The sequence below is a fragment of the Armigeres subalbatus genome, chromosome 3, assembly GCF_024139115.2.
Source record: "Armigeres subalbatus isolate Guangzhou_Male chromosome 3, GZ_Asu_2, whole genome shotgun sequence".
Classification (NCBI taxonomy): domain Eukaryota; kingdom Metazoa; phylum Arthropoda; class Insecta; order Diptera; family Culicidae; genus Armigeres; species Armigeres subalbatus.
Genome location: NC_085141.1, coordinates 140,782,385 through 140,801,860, shown reverse-complemented (window position 1 = coordinate 140,801,860; position 19,476 = coordinate 140,782,385). Strand labels below are relative to the sequence as shown.

The following is a 19,476-nucleotide window of genomic DNA, read 5'->3' as shown; positions in this document are numbered from 1 at the left end:
CAAAACAAACAAACTATTTTGATTCAAACAATTAGTCGTCGTTGCCATAGACTACCACTGATGTCAATTCATCGCAAGGTAGATCAAAAATGGGGGAATCTCTGAAATGTCAAACTTGGGTACCGAGGGACCAAATGCAGTACTAGAAGTGGTCCCTCGAAAGAGCTCTACAGTGACGTCTTAATTAGTCTTTGATTTTACCCTAATTGAATACTTTATAGTCAAAAGAGCATACTTCAAAGTATTTTATGTGTAAACTTTTTTAGCAGTGTATAGTGTAGAGGATTTTGCTAAAAATGGAAATTCTGAAAATAAACCGGGGGCACTGCCGTTTCTTGTCAATAGACCAATGCAAGATCTTGATCTAACCTCACTTATTTGACAGTTCACAGAGCTTGTTTACAAGGTGTTAGAAGAAAAATCGATGAGGAGAAAATTAAAATTCATATTTTTAGTTTAAAATTGCTGCGATCCGAATATTTCAATGATATTCTTTGCATTCAGCATGAAATCAATCGCAAAGGACATCTACATGCGAATAAAATGACGAAACAATTTTATCGGAAGCATCGCCAGAGGCTAAGTCCCGGTGAAAAAGCTCTGTGAACTGTCAACCTACGTCATCATGCACTGGTCTATCTTGTCATCATTTTTCATTCTCCATGACCATGTCTTCTCCAGCTTCATTTTAAATTCTACCAAAGTGAACGAAGGATGAAAAGTTTTGTAATTCGCATTTTTATTGAACTTAGTGCAAATGTACACTTCTAAACAAAAGAAAATTAGTTTTATCAAGTGCAGATCTACAATATAAAACAGTGTAATGACTATCAAGCGAATAAACTTACCGGAAATTTTATCGCCTTTGATTGTTTTGAAAGGATTGGGGAATTCCGTCGCCAAGGAAGATTGCCATTCGTAATCGTGAGTGGATAAAAAAGGGGTGGAATTGGTCGTGCAAAAGTGTTAGGAGGAAACCTTGCTCCATATTAGTTAGGAATATAAAAATCCTATCGCATGGAGGTTCATGTCGGAAGTAGCTTTAGGATTGCTGAATGCGTTGTGATTTAGGTGTTGGTGTCTCAAGTGAAAGGTTATCGTAATTGCACAAGAAGAGCAAGAGGCCAAAGCCTCGGAAAGCCAACATGATCCGAAGGTGGAAAGAGAATTTCCAGATGGTGCCCTCGCTGTTACTGTTAATATTGTTTGTGGGGGCGCACAGTGAAATAGTGACGAAACGAAATGAGGTGAGTTGGGACGATAAACGATCTCGGAATTATTTTACTGCGTATAAAAATAAGTGTGGCTTATTCTAGTCACTGTGTTTCAATACACTCAAAGCCCGTAATTGCACTGTTGGCAGTCGGTGCGCGGCTGGAACGATAAGAAATGGAGTAGCGCAAAAAGTGTTGGAAATGCCGCTAAGCAGGAAAATGATGAAACAGTTACGAAAGAGAATAGGTAGAATACATTTCAGGGAAACCAGTTGAATGCGTCATCTTTGTTTATCAGAGATTTTGTGAATTGCTGCGTGTTTATGAAACTTGTTTCCTAAATTGGTGATTAAACTGATATTTCAGATTTCGTAATGACTTCTCCAATATTTATATTATCCACAGGAATTGCATATTTTGTAACTATGTAGCTAATCGATGTTTTTTGTCTACTTAATATTTCAGGATTGCACTGCCGTTGCAAAGGATGAGGAAACGCTGCTGGTATTCTCCACCTTAGGTGGAGGACTAACAGCAATAGACCCCATAACGGGTGAAATCCGATGGTCCATCGAAGACGAACCGGCCATTCGAGTGCCATCGTTATCGGAAATGAATCCACATTATTTGCCGGATCCTCGCGACGGTAGCCTGTACACCTACCGAAACCCAGAAGGTGGTCTAAAGAAGCTTCCCTACACCATCCCCCAGTTGGTGGCAAGTGCTCCGTGTCGATCCAGCGATGGTATCCTTTATTCAGGAAAGAAAAGTGACGATTGGTTTCTGATCGATCCCAAAACCGGACGGCGGGAAAAGGTTCTAGGATTTGGAACGCCGCTGGACCGGGAGAAAGCCGAATCGATTGGGTGGGCAACTTCGCGATCTGTCTATCTCGGTCGGACCCAGTATACCGTGATGATGTACGATAGTATGGCCTCGGACCGTAACTCAAAACCGTGGAACGTCACGTTTTTTGATTATACATCGCATACGATGGCACCGGAATTGACGAAGGAGTACGGTAAGTTCCCTGTTGATACTAGCACAAGAAGCTTTAGCTTTATCTCTAGATTGTAGTATGATTTGATAAGGTTGCGGTTTAATTGGAACCTTATCAACTAAAATGTTAAGGGCTGTAAATTATGGATTATACAGGGCGTCGCCGGGAAAAAACGGGAATTCTGGACATATACCGGGAAAAATAAATTTTCGTCAAATTACGCATGTGCTGTGGAGTGTGGGTTCGATTCCCGCCTCGGTAACGAGATAACTTTTCGTAAAGCGAAAAGTTCTCCACTGGTCCACTGGGTGTTGTGTGGATGTTAAGTGTTCAGTCTGTGCGACCTCTGATCGAAGACGGTGATTCTGTCTTTTCTGTTTTTCCTGCCTTCATTTAAAAAATGTAGTATTTTAAGAAATCAGAACCCGTTTCGTCGTTTGCCTTATACCGAAGTAACGCGTGCATGTTATATTTACAAATATAATTAGTTTTCCTTATACGCGGTGAAGGGTGAATTCAGTATTTTGTCGTATGTCGTTATATTCTATAATGTGCCGTCCAGACTACGAGCTATATCACTTGATAGAGTAACTTGATGATAGCGTTACATACAAAGTACAAACGAGGTGGCATTTGTATCTCAGCTAAATAAATCATGTCCCAATTGAATTTTCGGCGAATTGGGTCATTCCGCGATATGGAATTCCGCGAAATGGTCAGTTTCCGCGCAATGTACATTCCGCGAAATGATTTTCCGGGATATGTCGCATTCCGCGGAATCGGACTCCGCGAAATGGAATTCCGCGGAATGACATTCCGCAGTTTGTCATACGGTAGCTGAATTCATTATCTTTCTAAAAACATCCTGGGTTCACATATTTATGCATAGTTTCATCGAAAAACTTAATAATTACATACCGTGGAAGTACCATATTTGACGCAGGTCCAAACTTGGCGCACTCTCATATCAAATGATTCATAAAACTTATTTTCGCCAAAAATATATCAAAGAATCAAGCTAGACGGCTTTATTTGATCTTCTTCTTTGCATATATTGCATAAAAAGCATATTATCGATGAAGAATTAACTTATCCGAATAAAATATATGGAGGTCATACTTATAATGCGTCAATTTTTCGTTTTCTTAGCCACAACGCTAAGGATCAAATGATCATTTTTTGCTCGCAAAATGACTTTTGTGAGAATTTTCGACCCCTACCTACAAACAACTGAGCATTATGAGTAAGCTTTTCCTTTTATGACGAAAATTGCAACATTCGAACCCATTTTTCAACCCAAAATGTTCTGCGTCAAATTAGGATCACAATTCATTTTGATGTTCCTAATTAACCTTATCAGACGAATATAAAATGCAGTGCATAGAAACCTCAATAATACTCTTAGGAAAAGCAATATGTATTCTCGGGGGCCCTCTTTAGCCGTGCGGTAAGACGCGCGGCTACAAAGCAAGACCATGCTGAGGGTGGCTGGGTTCGATTCCCGGTGCCGGTCTAGGAAATTTTCGGATTGGAAATTGTCTCGACTTTCCTGGGCATAAAAGTATCATCGTGTTAGCCTCATGATATACGAATGCAAAAATGGTAACTTGGCTTAGAATCCTTGCAGTTAATAACTGTGGAAGTGCTTAATGAACACTAAGCTGCGCGGGGGCTCTGTCCCAGTGTGGGATGTAATGCCAATAAGAAGAAGAAGATTCATTTTATTTTAACTAAAACTCTACTACTTAGAATATTAATCAACATTGGATTATTTCACTAAGTGTCCAACCCATGGTAGTATGCCTTATGCTGTCTTCGATTTTGATGCGTTTTTTTTACACGCCATTTGGTAATTATGCAGTTTTTCTTTGCTGGTTTTGAGATTCTCGCGAGAAAATAATATTATATAATAAATTAGTATCATACAATTCAGTTTACTTTCTCTGTACAAAATTCTAACAGGCCAAAAAATGAACACATTTTCAATTACTCTATTACTATTACTCTATTGCTATGCAAGCTACTAGTCAGGCAACCCTGAATAGGAAATCAAACAAAAATATGCCTGGCTTTCTTATACAAGCTGTATATAGACGGATACCGAAGTTGGATTTTTCTCCAGATACAGGCAACTTTCCCAACTTCGGAAGTAGTGCGCTGGCTTCGCCTAAAGATGCGCTAAACAACGGAACAATTAGTTTGACAGATAAAACTTCGGAAGAAAGTTCCGACTTCCGAATTCTAAGTTGGTGCTACGCCGACAATATCTGCCGGTCAAGTAGCATTTGCATATTGGTAGCTTCAACGTTGTTCTAAAAGGGTTCATATACAGGTTGCGTTCCTTGTATCCGTCTTAGTTTATAGATTTAAAATTGCAGATTACCAAAGAAAGTGGTTTTTATTACAAATGTAACGGACCATGATAGGCTGGTTATGCAATGAAATGTCAAAGTTAGTTCTCCCGTGAATATATGTTTTGCCATGACACTTACCTAATTGAGAAGCATTTTGATTGATGTGTAGAGTACATGAAACTAACAAAACACTTACATGCCACAAAGCATATAACTTGCAGAATAACTGAACAAAAATACAGGCTTGCCAAAAACTCCTCGCCGAGTAGAAAATGAGCAAGAGCAAGAGTTTTTTTGAGGAGCAGAAATAAGCATCAAAACTCACAACATTGTGCATCATTAAACCCTAGCTTGTGCGTCGCAAAACAAGAGCGAGTCTATCTGTTCATCTTTTTCTTGTGGTGCGTCACTCACTTACACTCACACTCAAAACAGCCTCCAAGTTTTTTTCACATACAAAGTGTCGCTCCGGAGGCTCAATGAATGCTCTTTCGCCCAACGCCTCACTCACATGTGTTCTTATTTTGCTTTTCCTCACTCTGCGTATTTGTACCTCTGCTTTTTTACGCTTCCACTCAATTGTGAGGATGCGAAGGCAACATTTTGCTGATGATGATTTTATTTGACTCTAGCGAGGTTGAGGAGTTTTGTCAAGCCTGCAAAAATAAATGAAATGCTGCTTTGTAAAATAAATTAACTTGTTATTTTATACCGTGCAGTTCTTTTGCACTGTCATTACATAATAAAAAAATAAGGCGTTTATTTGATTGAGTTTTAACATAATTTCAAAGTGCGTCAAATTAGGAACAACTTTGCGTCAAATAAGGAACATGGTAAAATTAGTGCGTCAAGTTGGGCACCTCAAGTACCACATAAAAACACATTAAAAAACTAAGAAATAAACTTATATTTCGAAGTTTCATTATTTGTACACATTCTATAATAGTAGAATGCTCGTTATGCAGAATATTAAGCGAATCCATTTTGCAATTATTTTTTAAATAATGATTCTTTTCAAAATTTTCTTAACTGCGTCAAATATGGTGCCTCCACGGTAAATTTAATTCGTACCATGGTTTGAACTACTGGCAGCAGCTCTTAAATATAATACTAATTACATGCATGAAACGCTGAACTCGCATTAGATTAGTATTCGCATTAGTAACTCAAAACGTGTAAAAATCGTCTAAAATATCGATATGAAAATTGCGATTTTTTCATATTTGAAATGTAAAAAAAATGGCCCGTTTGAATAAAAAGTAGTAAAATATACAAACATCATCTATTCATCGACTTCAAAGCCGCATATGATACAATCGATCGGGACCAGCTATGGCAGCTAATGCACGAACACGGATTTCCGGATAAACTGACACGGTTGATCAAAGCGACGATGGATCGGGTGCGTAGTTCGAGTTTCAGGGGCATTCTCGAGTCCCTTCGAAACCCGCAGAGGGTTACGGCAAGGTGATGGTCTTTCGTGTCTGCTATTCAACATCGCTTTGGAAGGGGTAATACGAAGAGCAGGGATTAACACGAGTGGTACAATTTTCAATAAGTCCGTCCAGCTATTTGACTTCGCCGACGACATAGATATTATGGCACGTAACTTTGAGAAGATGTACGAAGCCTACATCAGACTGAAAAGGGAAGCTAAGCGGATCGGACTAGTCATCAACACGTCGAAGACGAAGTACATGATAGGAAGAGGTTCAAGAGAAGACAATGTGAGCTACCCACCGCGAGTTTGCATCGGTGGTAACGAAATCGAGGTGGTAGAAGAATGTGTGTACTTGGGCTCACTTGTGGCTGCCGAAAATAATACCAGCAGAGAAATTCGGAGACGCATAGTGGCTGGAAATCGTACGTACTTTGGACTCCGCAAGACGCTCCGATCGAATAGAGTTCGCCGCCGTACCAAACTGACAATCTACAAAACGCTCATTAGACCGGTAGTCCTCTACGGGCACGAGACCTGGACGATGCTAGTGGAGGACCAACGCGCACTTGGAATTTTCGAAAGGAAAGTGCTGCGTACCATCTATGGTGGGGTGCAGATGGCGGACAGTACGTGGAGGAGGCGAATGAACCACGAGTTGCATCAGCTGTCGGGAGAACCATTCATCGTTCACACCGCGAAAATCGGACGACTGCGGTGAGCCGGGCACGTAGCCAGAATGTCGGACAGTAACCCGGTGAAAATGGTTCTCGACAACGATCCGACGGGTACAAGAAGGCGAGGTGCACAGCGGGCGAGGTGGATCGATCAGATGGAAGATGACTTGCGGACCCTCCGTAGACTGCGTGGTTGGCGACGTGTAGCCATGGACCGAGCCGAATGGAGAAGACTCTTATATACCGCACAGGCCATTTCGGCCTTAGTCTGAATAAATACAAATAATAATTGTATCAAATACTCAAAATGGAGTTTCCAGGTACATTTAGAATCAAACACGACCCCAAGGTATTTAGAAGATAAAGATTGATTGATGTCATCATTCAACAGCTTTAGTTGCAGTTGACCCTGCTTCCTAGTAAACACAACCAACTGAGTTTTTTGCGGTGAAAGCTCGATTCCTAAATGTCTGGTCCGAACAGTCAGCTTATCTATGGTACTTTGCAATGGTTTTGGCAAGACATCTGCACATGGACCTGCAAGTTGTCTGAGCGTGCATTGTCCTGCCAAACAATTGTCAATATCTTTAACATAGAAATTATAAAGCAAGGGACTTAAACATGATCCTTGGGGAAGGCTTATGTAGCCATTTCTGGAAGTTGTCAGTGTGCCGAGTGTGAAGTTCATTTGTTTTTTCTGACAAAAGTTGTACAAGAAATTATTTAAAATAACAGGTAATTTACTACTGTGCAGATTGTGTGACAGTACTTCTATGGAAACTGAATCAAAAGCGCCCTTAATATCCAAGAATACTGAAGCCAATTGCTCCTTGTGCGCAAAGGCCAATTGTGTATCTGAAGAAATCAACGCCATATAATCGTTTGTTCTTTACCTTTTCGAAATTCAAACTGAGTCAGGGTGTCTACTACCTGGAAAAACCTGGAAAACCTGGAATTATCAGGGAATTTCTCCCCACCTGGAAAATACCTGGAATTATCAGGGAATTCCTGACATAATCAGGGAAATTTCAATACCCCGTGATCATGAGTGAAATTCTCTCAAAAGATGAAAAAATCCATAAAAATATTTGAATAAGTGTACCAATCAAATCTATTGAAAATGTAGTGAACGTTAATGCATCGTTGTTCCGCAAAAACGTTTTGCCATCTTCTAAAGAATTCAAGGAGAATTTCCGAAGCTATCTTTGTGAAATTCAGGAATTTATTCGGGAAATCAATTAGAGGGGTTGCTTTGTAAATTCTTTTGAGTATTCCCTTGGAAATTCTTTATTAATATATTAAAAAATAATAAATTAGTTAGGATTTTTAAAAACAATTCCTGATGGAACTTCCGAAGGAATTTCTGAATCAGTTTTCCATGGTATTATTCAAAGAAATCAGTAAAAGCGTGTCCATAATAATGATTAGTAATTTTCTAAATTATTTCTGGAGGAATTTCCAAGATAAAATTGAAAAGAATTCCCGGAGGAATTTCAAAACAAATTTCCGGACGATTTCTCATATGTGTTCTTTAAGAAATTCCCGAAAAGGAACCTGAAAGGATTTAAAAAAACCCAGATTAATCCACCTAACGGTGATGGTGCCTTTCTCGCGCAAAAAGGTAATAAATGTAGCCTTTACGCTTACACCTCGATGATGTACAAGAAAGGCAAAACAGTTACACCGTCTAATGTTATGATAGAAAATTTACACTAGTAGACGACAGATGGCGCTGCCAAAAGTTTCTCGAATTTCCTATGTTCGAATTTTGACTTTCGGACAATTTCATAGTACTATGAAACTGAACGAAGAGCATACTTACGCCTAAATGCGTGCAACACGAGCATCTTTATAGTGCGATGAAACTCTTAATGGGAAGCCACGGATAAAATATTCATAGATGCAAGGCATTTTTCATAACACATTATTGTTCTATGTGACTATGTCTCATCACTATTTTAATATTATCTACTTTTTGCAATTTGCAATTATTATGAAATTCAATAGTGATCAACAGCGTTTTAGTCTCTGTCGGATGCAACTTGTTGCAAGAAAATCGGTTAAGAGTTTCTATGTGAAAATTTGGCTAATGTTTTTTATGGCATTTTGTGCACACACACACGCACACACATACACACACACACACGCACACACGGACAGACAGACATTTGTGCAGCTCATCGAGCTGAGTTGAATGGTATATAACACTATGGGTCTCCGGGACTTCTATCAAAAGTTCGAATTTGGAGTGAAATGATAGCCTTTCGGTACAACTTAGTTGTACGAGAAAGGCAAAAAGTGTAGGGTGATTTGTGAAGGATTTTTGCTAAATGAATTCTTGAAAGAATAGCCGAAGGATTTCCGAATGGATTTTTCAAAGGAGTTTCTAAAGGTATTCTCGAAGTATTTCCAAAGAATTATTAAAAGCAAAATATCCGGAAAAACTCCTCCAGGTGTTTTCTAAAGTTTTCCTCAAGATACTTCTGACTGAGTTGCTTAAAAATCCCAAGGAATTAAAAAAAATCGAAGCATTTTTACAGTAAAGAACGCTAGTGGCGCTGTAACCATTGAAATTATTCTGCCAAAATATGCTTCAATAAGCCTAATAGCCTATTTAGATTACGATTAGATTATTTACCGTATTAAATATCGTGTTGAAACCGGAAAAAGAAAATTGAAAGTATGGGGATGGCATCAGTTTGTTGTTTATACTAGAGCAAACTAGATGTTGGTCACTGACTAGAACAAACTAGATGTTGGTCTCACGAACAGGTATAAGGACGTTAGGCATGAGTACGTTAGGCATAAGTACATTAGGCATAAAGGATGCTAAGCATAAAATGCCTCAAAAACAGCCAACGACATAAAGAAGATATTATGCCTAACGTTCTTATGCCTAACGTCACATTTCCTGCAGGAGTTTTCGTAAGAAGTACTGAAGGATTTCCTGAAGAAATTGCCAAACATATTTTCGGAACATTTCCTGAAGAATTTTTCCTAAGTTTCTTAAAAAAAAAAACATCTGAAATAAAATTCATAGAGATTTCCGAAAGAATTCTTAACCAAGTTTCCAAAGAAATTCCTAAAAATAATTTCAGAAGAATATCTGAAGAAATCTGTAAAGTGTTTTATAAAGGTATTTCCGAGGGATTTTCAAAAGACATTTTCGGACAAACACCTAGAGGAATTAAAAAAAAATCGCCAAATGCATATCTAAAGGACTTTCCTAAACAATTCCTTGAGATATTTTCTAAAGTTTTAGCAAAGAAATTTTCAAATTAAATCCTGGAGGAAGTTCTGAAGCAATTTTTAAAATCCGGAGGATTTTCTGATGGAATCTATGGAGAAATTTTCAAAGGAATACCTGCCAGAGAGTGACAGACGAGAAGAACGTTGCCAGAAGCCGGATGCTGGTGTCAGGTACCCGATCGAATAGAGATCGGTACAAGGAAGCAAGAGCAGCCGAAAAACGAACCCACCGCAGGAAGAAAAAAGAGTACGAAGAACAAGTGATTAGTGAGGCGCAGGAAAAAATGGAGCAGAACGATATGCGGAGGTTTTATGAGTCTGTCAATGGCGTGCGGAGAAAGACAGCGCCATCTCCCGTCATGTGCAACGACCAACAAGGAATTTGCTGAAGTGGCTGCCAGGTGGAAGCAACACTGAGACTTTGTTGAATGGAGGAAGTGACGGTGCATTGGTGAACAGAATAAATATTAGCGACGATGGACAAGCTGTGGAGTCACCTACACTAGATGAGGTTAAAAAGCTGTCAAAGAGCTGAAAAACAATAAGGCTGCGGGGAAGGATCAGCTCCCGGCTGAACTTCTCAAACATGGCAGTGAGCAGCTTTATGAAGTTCTGCACCATATTATGTCGAAAATATGGGAAGACGAGGAAATGCCTGCTAGCTGGTTGGACGGCCTCATTTGCCCTCTCTTTAAGAAAGGGCACAGACTGGAGTGCGCCAATTACCGAGGAATAACCCTCCTTAATTCGGCGTACAAAATTATGTCCCGTATTCTGTTCAACAGATTGAGACCGCTTGAAGAGTCCTTCGTCGGCGAATACCAAGCAGGTTTTCGTGAGGGCCGATCAACGACGGATCAAATGTTTACCCTGAGACAAATCCTTGATAAATTCCGGGAGTACAACTTGCAGACACATCATCTGTTTATTGATTTCAAGGCGACGTACGATTCAGTGAAACGGAATGAATTATGGCAAATTATGCTTGAACATGGTTTTCCGGCGAAACTGATACGGCTGATTCGTATAACGTTGGACGGATCGAAATCAAGTGTAAGGGTTGCGGATGAAATATCGACGTCATTTGTTACCTTAGATGGATTAAAGCAGGGTGATGCACTCTCGAACCTACTGTTCAATATAGCGCTCGAGGGAGCGATTAGGAGAGCTGGTGTGCAAAGAAGCGGTACCATTATCACAAAATCGCATATGCTCCTGGGATTTGCGGACGATATCGATATTATCGGAATTGATCGCCGCGCCGTGGAAGAGGCTTTTGCGCCTTTTAAGAGGGAGACAGCGAGGATTGGACTCACGATCAATACCAGCAAAACGAAGTACATGGTCGCTGGCAATCAACGTGGGTTCATTAGTGGTAGTGGTAGCGAAATAGTGCTGGATGGTGAAAAATTTGAAGTGGTAGAAGAATTTGTGTATCTTGGAACATTAGTGACGTGCGATAATGATGTTACCCGCGAGGTGAAAAGGCGTATTGCAGCTGCAAATAGGGCTTATTACGGACTTCGGAACCAGCTTAAGTCCCGTAGTCTGCAAACGAAAACAAAACTCGCGCTGTATACTACTCTGATTCTTCCGGTGGCTTTATACGGCCATGAGACGTTAAAGGAGGCTGATCGGAGAGCTCTCGGAGTGTTTGAGCGTAAGGTGCTGCGGACAATACTCGGCGGTAAACAGGAGAACGGTATCTGGCGGCGTCGCATGAATCACGAATTGTACCAGGTGTATAAAGGGCTGGATATTATTAAGCTTATACAACACGGCAGACTACGGTGGGCTGGTCACGTTGTTCGTATGCCGGAAGAACGACAAGCGAAGATAATATTTAGTAGAGAACCCGGAAGAGGCCGCAGGCTTCGTGGAAGGCCGCGTACACGATGGCTTTTTGCAGTTGAAGAGGACCTGAGGGCGCTCAATGTTCAGGGCGACTGGAAGCGATTGGCCCAGGATCGAGTCCAGTGGAGAAGGATACTCCATTCGGCGTAGGTTCATCGAAGAGCTGTAGCCCATCAAAATCAAAATCAAAAAAAACCTGGAGGAATTTCCTATGTGATTCCTGAAGAAATTTTGATTGAATGGCTGAAGCAATTTCTGGGTGAACTTGCGAAGGAATTCCTAGAGGAATTTCTTGAGTAATTTACAACATTGTTTTGTGCAGCCACCAAAATATTCTTAAAAATATTATTTTCGCAATATTTACTTTTTTAAATTGATTGTTTTGTTGCTAAAATCTATATATGGCACGTTTGTTTTTGCCTGGAAATTATTGTAAAACACCTGGAAAAAACCTGGAAAAATCAGGGAATTTTGATTTTACAGATGAGTAGACACCCTGTGAGTATTTGAAAGTAATGCATTTTGTTCGACTCTTGAAAGGATCATTTCATTGCACTGCATGGTAGCATGGTAATCGGTCGGTATGAACTGGAGGTTTTTAAGAAGATTGAATTTTAAGTTATCGCATCCCGGAGCAGAGTTATTCGATGAAAGAAGAGACATAAAGGGTGTACGGAATCAAATTGCATCACTTACAAAAGTTGATAACATTTAGCCTCCTGGGCTGAATTTAACGAAATTTTGTGGAAGACTGCTTCAGCATGTGTTATTCACACTGCGTGAATTTCATTACGAAATTTCCTGTCGTTTCGAAAATACAGCCGAAGGAATAGGACGTGTGCAAATAAATCTTGCGCATTCACCTCCATATTCCACATCTCATAAAAATATGTTAGTAATCCAACTATGTGCCTCTGACCCTAAAATCACCAGAATTGTGGCCGATCGAAAGATACTGGTCTGGAATGAAAACACGAGCTTTGGAAGCCTCCGAAATTGATCATTACGGAACACAAAATGTTGATTTGGCCTTTCGCGTCAACATTTCGTATAGATTTATAACTCCAACGTCAAAATTTTCGATTATCCGACTAATACAGGAAAACTTTCCAAAAAACTTTCTGTTTGATCGCTTTTATAGTAAAAAAACAAAATCAAAAAATAGGAAAAGCGCTGAAATCTAATTTTGGACTGATATTTGTCAGATTTTGGGAGAGCATCAATCTCATTGTTCAGGCCGGTTCACAGTGCAGCACTGTTTTGATGTTTTGTTTTCGATTTTTGTAATAGTTAGATGCGACTGAGACAATAAAATTAGTTAATTTTTTTGTTGAGATAGATTTCAGGATGAAAAATGTTAGTTAAGGACATGTACAAAATCTTATGAGCTCATTTAAGAAAAAAGCTTCAGCATTTGGATGTATTTAAGAATTACAGTGAAACAGTTATACGTAGTCAAAGGTTGCATATTGTATTTCAGTCCCTGAAAATTTCATGACAATCGGTTGATAGACTAATTTTAGCGAGTAGTTCAAAGTGATGCAATTTGATTATGTACACCCTTTAGATAGTTCTATCATTGAGAATGGTCGACCCAAAGAACCGGGATCAGTGACTGATTCTCGAAATAGCGGTTCTGCTGGTACGAAATCTGGACAAACCTTTTTTGCGAAGTTGAATATCCATCTCTTGGAGTATTCTTCACTTTCGTTGGTGGAAATAAGGTTCGTATGTTGCGGCCGTATTCCAAAGTGTTGTCATTGAGGTTTCTCGTGATAGTTCCTCGACAAAACGTCGTCAGTAGCTACGTTTTTTGCCTTGAGAAGATTTTTTAACTTTCTTTCAAGCCTCAAATACTCTTCGAAAAGCTCAGACCTTCCGTGTTCACGGAAGGGCTTGAAGGCATCAGCTTTCTAAGAATACAACTTAGTACATTCATCATACCACCCAGGAGTTGCTGGTCTTCTTATAACAGATGTACTTGGAACGCGTCGTTTCTGAGCTTCTAGTGCGCTTTTTTGAATCAACTCAGTAAGGGATCGATATTCATTCAAAGGTGGAAGAATATCAGTTGATTCAATACCGATTTACCGCCGATGTAAATTTTTGCCAGTCAATGTTCTTCGTGAGGTCGAAAGGAACATCAACTGGCTCAGATTGTTGATAGCCACTTTTAATTGTGGTGACTATCGGCATGTGGTCACTACCATGGGGATCTTGAATTACCTTCCACGTGCAATCTAATGCTAGTCAATTTGAACATAAAGACAGATCAATACGGTTTTGTTGACCATTTGGTCCTATTCGAGTTACTTCAACAGTGTTCAAAATATTCAAGTTGAAATCGTCACACAAATCATAGAAAATAGGCGCTCTATAATCGTCATACGTTTCGCCCCATCCAATAGCATGTGCGTTCATATCTCCCAATATCAACACTGGAGATGATAAAAGGGAGACTGCGTTCCAAAGATGTCGACGATTAAGAGAGGCATTTGGAGGAATGTACACTGAAGCTATGCAAAGATCTTTATTCTTCACATTTACTTAGCATGCGACGGTTTATAGGGCGGGAATAGTCGGAATGGAAATTCTGTAGAAGGAGTAGCATTATTTGAACGCCACCATATCTTGACGGATAATGTTAAGGTGATTATACAATAAAGACAGAAATCGGCCATTTTGTAAACCACGTGCTTTTCTAATATTTTTTCTAGAGCACGAGATGAAAGAACCATAACGCGTATGGGGCTGAAATAATGGTAGATAGTTTGCTTAGTTATACTGAGCAATCATCATTTGAGTTTCGGCACTAAACGAAAACTATTACGCCAGATTTGGACTTTTGAAAATGTATGTAGATAAACGTGTGGTGAATTTGAAATTCACCACGGGCTTCATTCTATAATCACCTTAAAATCGTGGAAGTTGATTTCATCTGCAGAAGAAAGCCATGTTTCACATCCTATCGCAATCGGAATTGCGAATCAAAAACTTGAACTAATTTATTTTTCAGACAATGACAGTTCCACTGCAGCACAGTGATTGTATCTTCGGTATTGGCCGTATTATCCATCGAATGATACAATTTCTGCAAGAAGGGGCCATGCAACAGTCAATTGTTCCAGATAACTTTCCACTGTTGGAATAAAGAGGTCAATGATTGGCCTCAATGAATGCGTAATATTGAATAAATTCAAAATACGGTCCACAAGGTCCTTGAAGGAGATCAATCTTCGCTTGGACGAAATACATTTCCTAGAAGTGCGAATTGCTTTTTTATTTCGTTGATTCTTTTAGTCGGATGTTTTTTCGAAACATCGGATTTAGGCAATGGCGGGAATGTCTTATTGCAACTAGGATCAAAAAAAGCAGTAGGGACAGGTTGCTTCGGGATTTTAAATAAACCCCCCTTTCCTCCAGATTTTGGCAAGCTTTTATAATTTTCCTGGTTATTAATTTTTTTCTCTAATAATTTCAATTTTGCAGAGTTTCTTCACCTGACAAGCAGTTCATCCGGAATGACTGTTACTATCGAGCGAAAAAAAGGCACTTCGCTGTGGCAGAAGGACCTCTCCACACCGGTGGTGGCGGTTTTCCTGCTCGGCTCCGAGGGTCTATTGAGTGTACCGTTCCAAACGGTTTCCGACGAAGCATTGCGTGAAATTAGCGAAGAGGGCCACATTAACAATGTAAACTTGTTGTAAGTTGGTCGTTATCTATGATTTAAATTGTTTCAAATGCTAACACGTGTGATTTCTTTTCAGCCCTAGCGTGTACGTCGGGGAAGCATCCAACAACATCTACGCCATCCCTTCGATGGTGGACAAAAATACCGCCACGTTGCCATCGGAAGCAAGGGTCAATTTGCTGGGTGGTCCCAAACGCAACGAACCGGTGGAGCCACCCGGACACGATTTGATAGCTTCGGAATCGGCTCGGTTGCAAAATGATAATATTATCATTCTGGGCCATTATCAGCCTCCCAAAACGGATGAGAGCTTAAAGCTGGACATTTCTCCGGGGGCGCCAGGGAGGTTCTATAAGGATGGTCAGCTGTCGACGGTGTTGTTGGAGTTCAATGGGCTGCCAACGACAGAGAAGAAGGTGAAAACTATTGGAGTTCAAACGGATGATAATGAAACACGGGCGAATGCAACAATTCAGAGGAACGAGACCAGTTTCAAGGCGTTGATTGGACGGCTATATTTGGATGTGAAAACTTGGCTGGAGGCACAACCGAACAAGCTGCCGACGATGATGATCGTAGCACTGTTTGGAGTTGTGGTGTTTGGTTTCTGGTATTTCCATTTGCAGATGAAGGCACTTCAGGAGGCAAGTCAAAATGGGTCGCAAACAAACTCCAATCGCAGCAGTGGAGGAAATTACGTTGAGCCTATCGAATTTGGCGATGGGGAAATAAGGGTGGGCAAAATTAATTTCAATACACAGGATGTGTTGGGGAAGGGCTGCGAAGGTACGTTTGTGTTCAGGGGAACATTTGAGAAGAGAGAAGTTGCTGTGAAGAGAATTTTACCTGGCTGCTTCACACTGGCAGATCGGGAGGTGGCCTTGTTGCGAGAAAGCGATGCCCACGAGAATGTGGTGAGATATTTCTGTACCGAGCAAGATCGACAATTTCGGTACATTGCTGTAGAGCTGTGTGCCGCCACGTTACAGGACTATGTGGACGCAAAATCTGGCAACGTATTTCAAAAGCAAATTTCTGTTCTCGAAGTACTACAGCAGGCTACGAATGGCCTAATGCATTTACATTCGCTTAATATTGTCCATAGAGATATTAAACCACAGAATATTTTGTTATCGCTACCTGATAACAAGAAACGTGTGCGAGCAATGATATCAGACTTTGGATTGTGCAAGAAACTGAACTATGGGAAAGCAAGTTTCTCACGTAGATCGGGAGTTACGGGGACTGATGGTTGGATTGCACCAGAGATGCAACGTGGTCATCGAACGACGACTTCAGTGGACATTTTTTCGCTTGGCTGCGTATTCCACTATGTGATTTCTAAAGGTTACCATCCGTTCGGCGACAATTTGAAACGCCAAGCAAATATTCTTTCCGGCGAATATGATTTACGCACTCTTCACAGGGAAGAAGTTCCAGACAATTTGTCTGTCTTGGCAGAAGAACTTATAAGCGATATGATTGCTACGGATCAGTCTAAGCGACCACCTGCTTTAGCTGTACGAAACCATCCACTTTTCTGGAGCAACGAGAGGATACTTTCGTTTTTGCAGGACGTTAGTGATCGTGTCGAAAAGTCTGACGTTCTCACTGATCCATTACGTACGTTGGAACGTAACGCACGATACGTCGTGCGAGATGATTGGAGCCTACATTTGGATCAGGAAATTACAAACGACCTGCGCAAATATCGTGGTTATCAAGGCTACAGTGTCCGGGATCTTATGCGCGCTTTACGAAACAAGAAGCATCACTACCACGAACTAACTCCCGATGTGCAGGAAGCTCTTGGTGCCATCCCTCATAAGTTTACCCAATATTGGATCAATCGGTTCCCGCACCTCCTATCGCATGCATACCACGCCTTGGCCGACTACTCCCACGAACCCATATTCCACTCGTACTACAACGACGAAGTGAATTATAAATTCAGGAAACCTGCCTATTTCGACGAAGAAGGTAACGAAAACTACGAACTGATTCGTTACTACGAAGGAGCACAAAAACTGAAAGCTACACAGAGTCCAAAACGCAAACAGGTAAGCATTCAAGATCCCGAACCATCACCGTCGACTCCCCTGAAGAACAATCGACGTGGGGCGTACAACTTCAGTAAATATTCAACGACTGACACCAGCTTCATCACCAGGGAGCAGATGATGGGAGGGAGCTTGGCCACTACCGCAACCGCCGTTCCCGCGATAGCAGAGGTGGAATCCATTGCGGTTGAAGCAGCGATTTCGCCTGAAGGTGATGATGAAAACGCTGATAACGATAACGATTTCATAACCGTTCAACATCATCATCATAACAACAATCGCAAGAAAAACAACAACAATAATAATAAAAGTCATGTCCGAAGGAGAGAAAATGCCAAGGTCACGTGGAATTTGCAATCGCAATCGGTGCAAAAAAGTCAGTAATTTTGCGGATTGTTTATTTGAAAGATGTTGCATTTTGTTACCAGGATTGTGTTTGTTAGACATTGCTTCATTTGCTCATTCCCTTTCTGAAGTATAAATTTAATATTATCATTTTTCATTTATGTAAGCCTCTTGATTTTCCACTTTTTACTATGCTTAAGTGAAAAAGATTATTTTTAGAACTTCTCCAGTCTAAGATATGTATTTTTCATATGTCGTAATTCCCTACCATGCCAACACACAACGTCCTAATAGAATATATTGATGTAGACTAATTAATTATAACAGTCTGGTGTCTCGTTGTTGAGATCTCATTCTAGATCTCTTTATAGCAAACACACACAACATAATTCGATATGTAATCTGCAATAACAATTTTTATTTGTGTTACAATAAACCTGTAGGTTGTAGATTTAACAAACCAACAACACCCATAAGCAAAGAAAACGAACAACATTGTGTGGAAGCACCGCACCGTGTTGGAGCATGCACACGTGTTTTACATTATAATTGTCTGTGATACTTTTGCTAACTGATTCGGACTTGCATAAACTAAGAAAAAACTGTAGTTACAATTAAGATGCAAACCAGATAATCGAAACGGGACGATATCTTTTATCTCTAGTAAGTGCAAACAAGTTTATCAGTCATTTTTTTTCAAATAGGAAAAAAATGACAAAATAGTAGGTAGTTTCTAATGAGAATAGAATTGTACATATATGTTGTTTAGATGAGGAATAAACCTATTTTATCTAATATAAACAGAATGTAGATTCCTAATTGATGATAAACACATTTTCCCTGATGAAAGTTGATGACACTAAACAATGGCTAGAAACGGCGATGTATGTGGCAATGAGTGAAAAGCCCTAAAATTCCTCCCCCGATACAAAAACCAAGCCAAGGCCCTCTTATTGCCGCCAAACATTCACATCATAGCGGACTTAGGAAACGTCCACATATTACGTAACGCTCAGAGGGGTGAGGCTTGAGTAAAGTGTGTCGACCCATACATAACTTTCAGATACTCCTTAAAAAAAGCGAACCGTTTGTTTGAGAAACTGAATATGTAACATTTTAATACGTAAGGTTTCTTACCCCATTCCCGGCCTAACATACCCTCTGACACACCCTGACATTCTTTCTAACGCATCATATGAGTCTTACTTGGATGCTCACCACTTACATACCATGTGAGTCTAACTTGGGTGCTCACCCTTTACGCACCATGTGAGACTTACTTGGATGCTCACCCTACCACCTGATTCACGCTCTAGCACACCAATCTGAGATTTATTTGGGTGCTCACTCTAGCACACCCTGCCACTCCTCCTGACACACGCTCTGGCACACCATGTGGGACTTACTTAGATTATCACTTCTGACATACCATGTGAGTCTGACTTGGGTGCTTACCTCTAACATACCACGTGAGGCTTGTATGCTCACTCTACTCTCCTCTGCCATGCCTCGAGGCGTCGATAGCGATAGGTACCATCAGTTCTACGCTACGACCCTCCTACCTCGGCATATGCAGCCCATACTAACACCTATG

General features: G+C 40.4%; 1 protein-coding gene across 2 annotated transcripts; it reads left to right on the top strand.

Annotated features, from left to right (window-relative positions):
• Nucleotides 1–661: 661 nt before the first annotated feature.
• LOC134224908 (serine/threonine-protein kinase/endoribonuclease IRE1) lies at nt 662–18,688 on the top strand. Of its 2 annotated transcripts, XM_062704556.1 has the most exons (5): nt 662–1,247; nt 1,680–2,235; nt 15,276–15,489; nt 15,554–17,537; nt 17,648–17,872. In XM_062704556.1, the coding sequence occupies exons 1-5, from the start codon at nt 1,146–1,148 to the stop codon at nt 17,726–17,728; spliced, it is 2,937 nt and encodes a 978-aa protein (XP_062560540.1). In that variant the 5' UTR covers nt 662–1,145; the 3' UTR covers nt 17,729–17,872. The 2 variants fall into 2 exon arrangements, with proteins under 2 accessions (XP_062560540.1, XP_062560539.1); XM_062704555.1 differs by having other exon boundaries at nt 15,554–18,688.
• Nucleotides 18,689–19,476: the final 788 nt, after the last annotated feature.

Bases quoted from the DNA above. Each gene is read 5' to 3' on its own strand.
- LOC134224908 (XM_062704555.1), top strand. From the start codon at position 1,146: ATGATCCGAAGGTGGAAAGAGAATTTCCAGATGGTGCCCTCGCTGTTA. The intron at 1,248-1,679 runs GTGAGTTGGGAC...TTAATATTTCAG, and splicing joins TAGTGACGAAACGAAATGAG to GATTGCACTGCCGTTGCAAA. The intron at 2,236-15,275 runs GTAAGTTCCCTG...TCAATTTTGCAG, and splicing joins GGAATTGACGAAGGAGTACG to AGTTTCTTCACCTGACAAGC.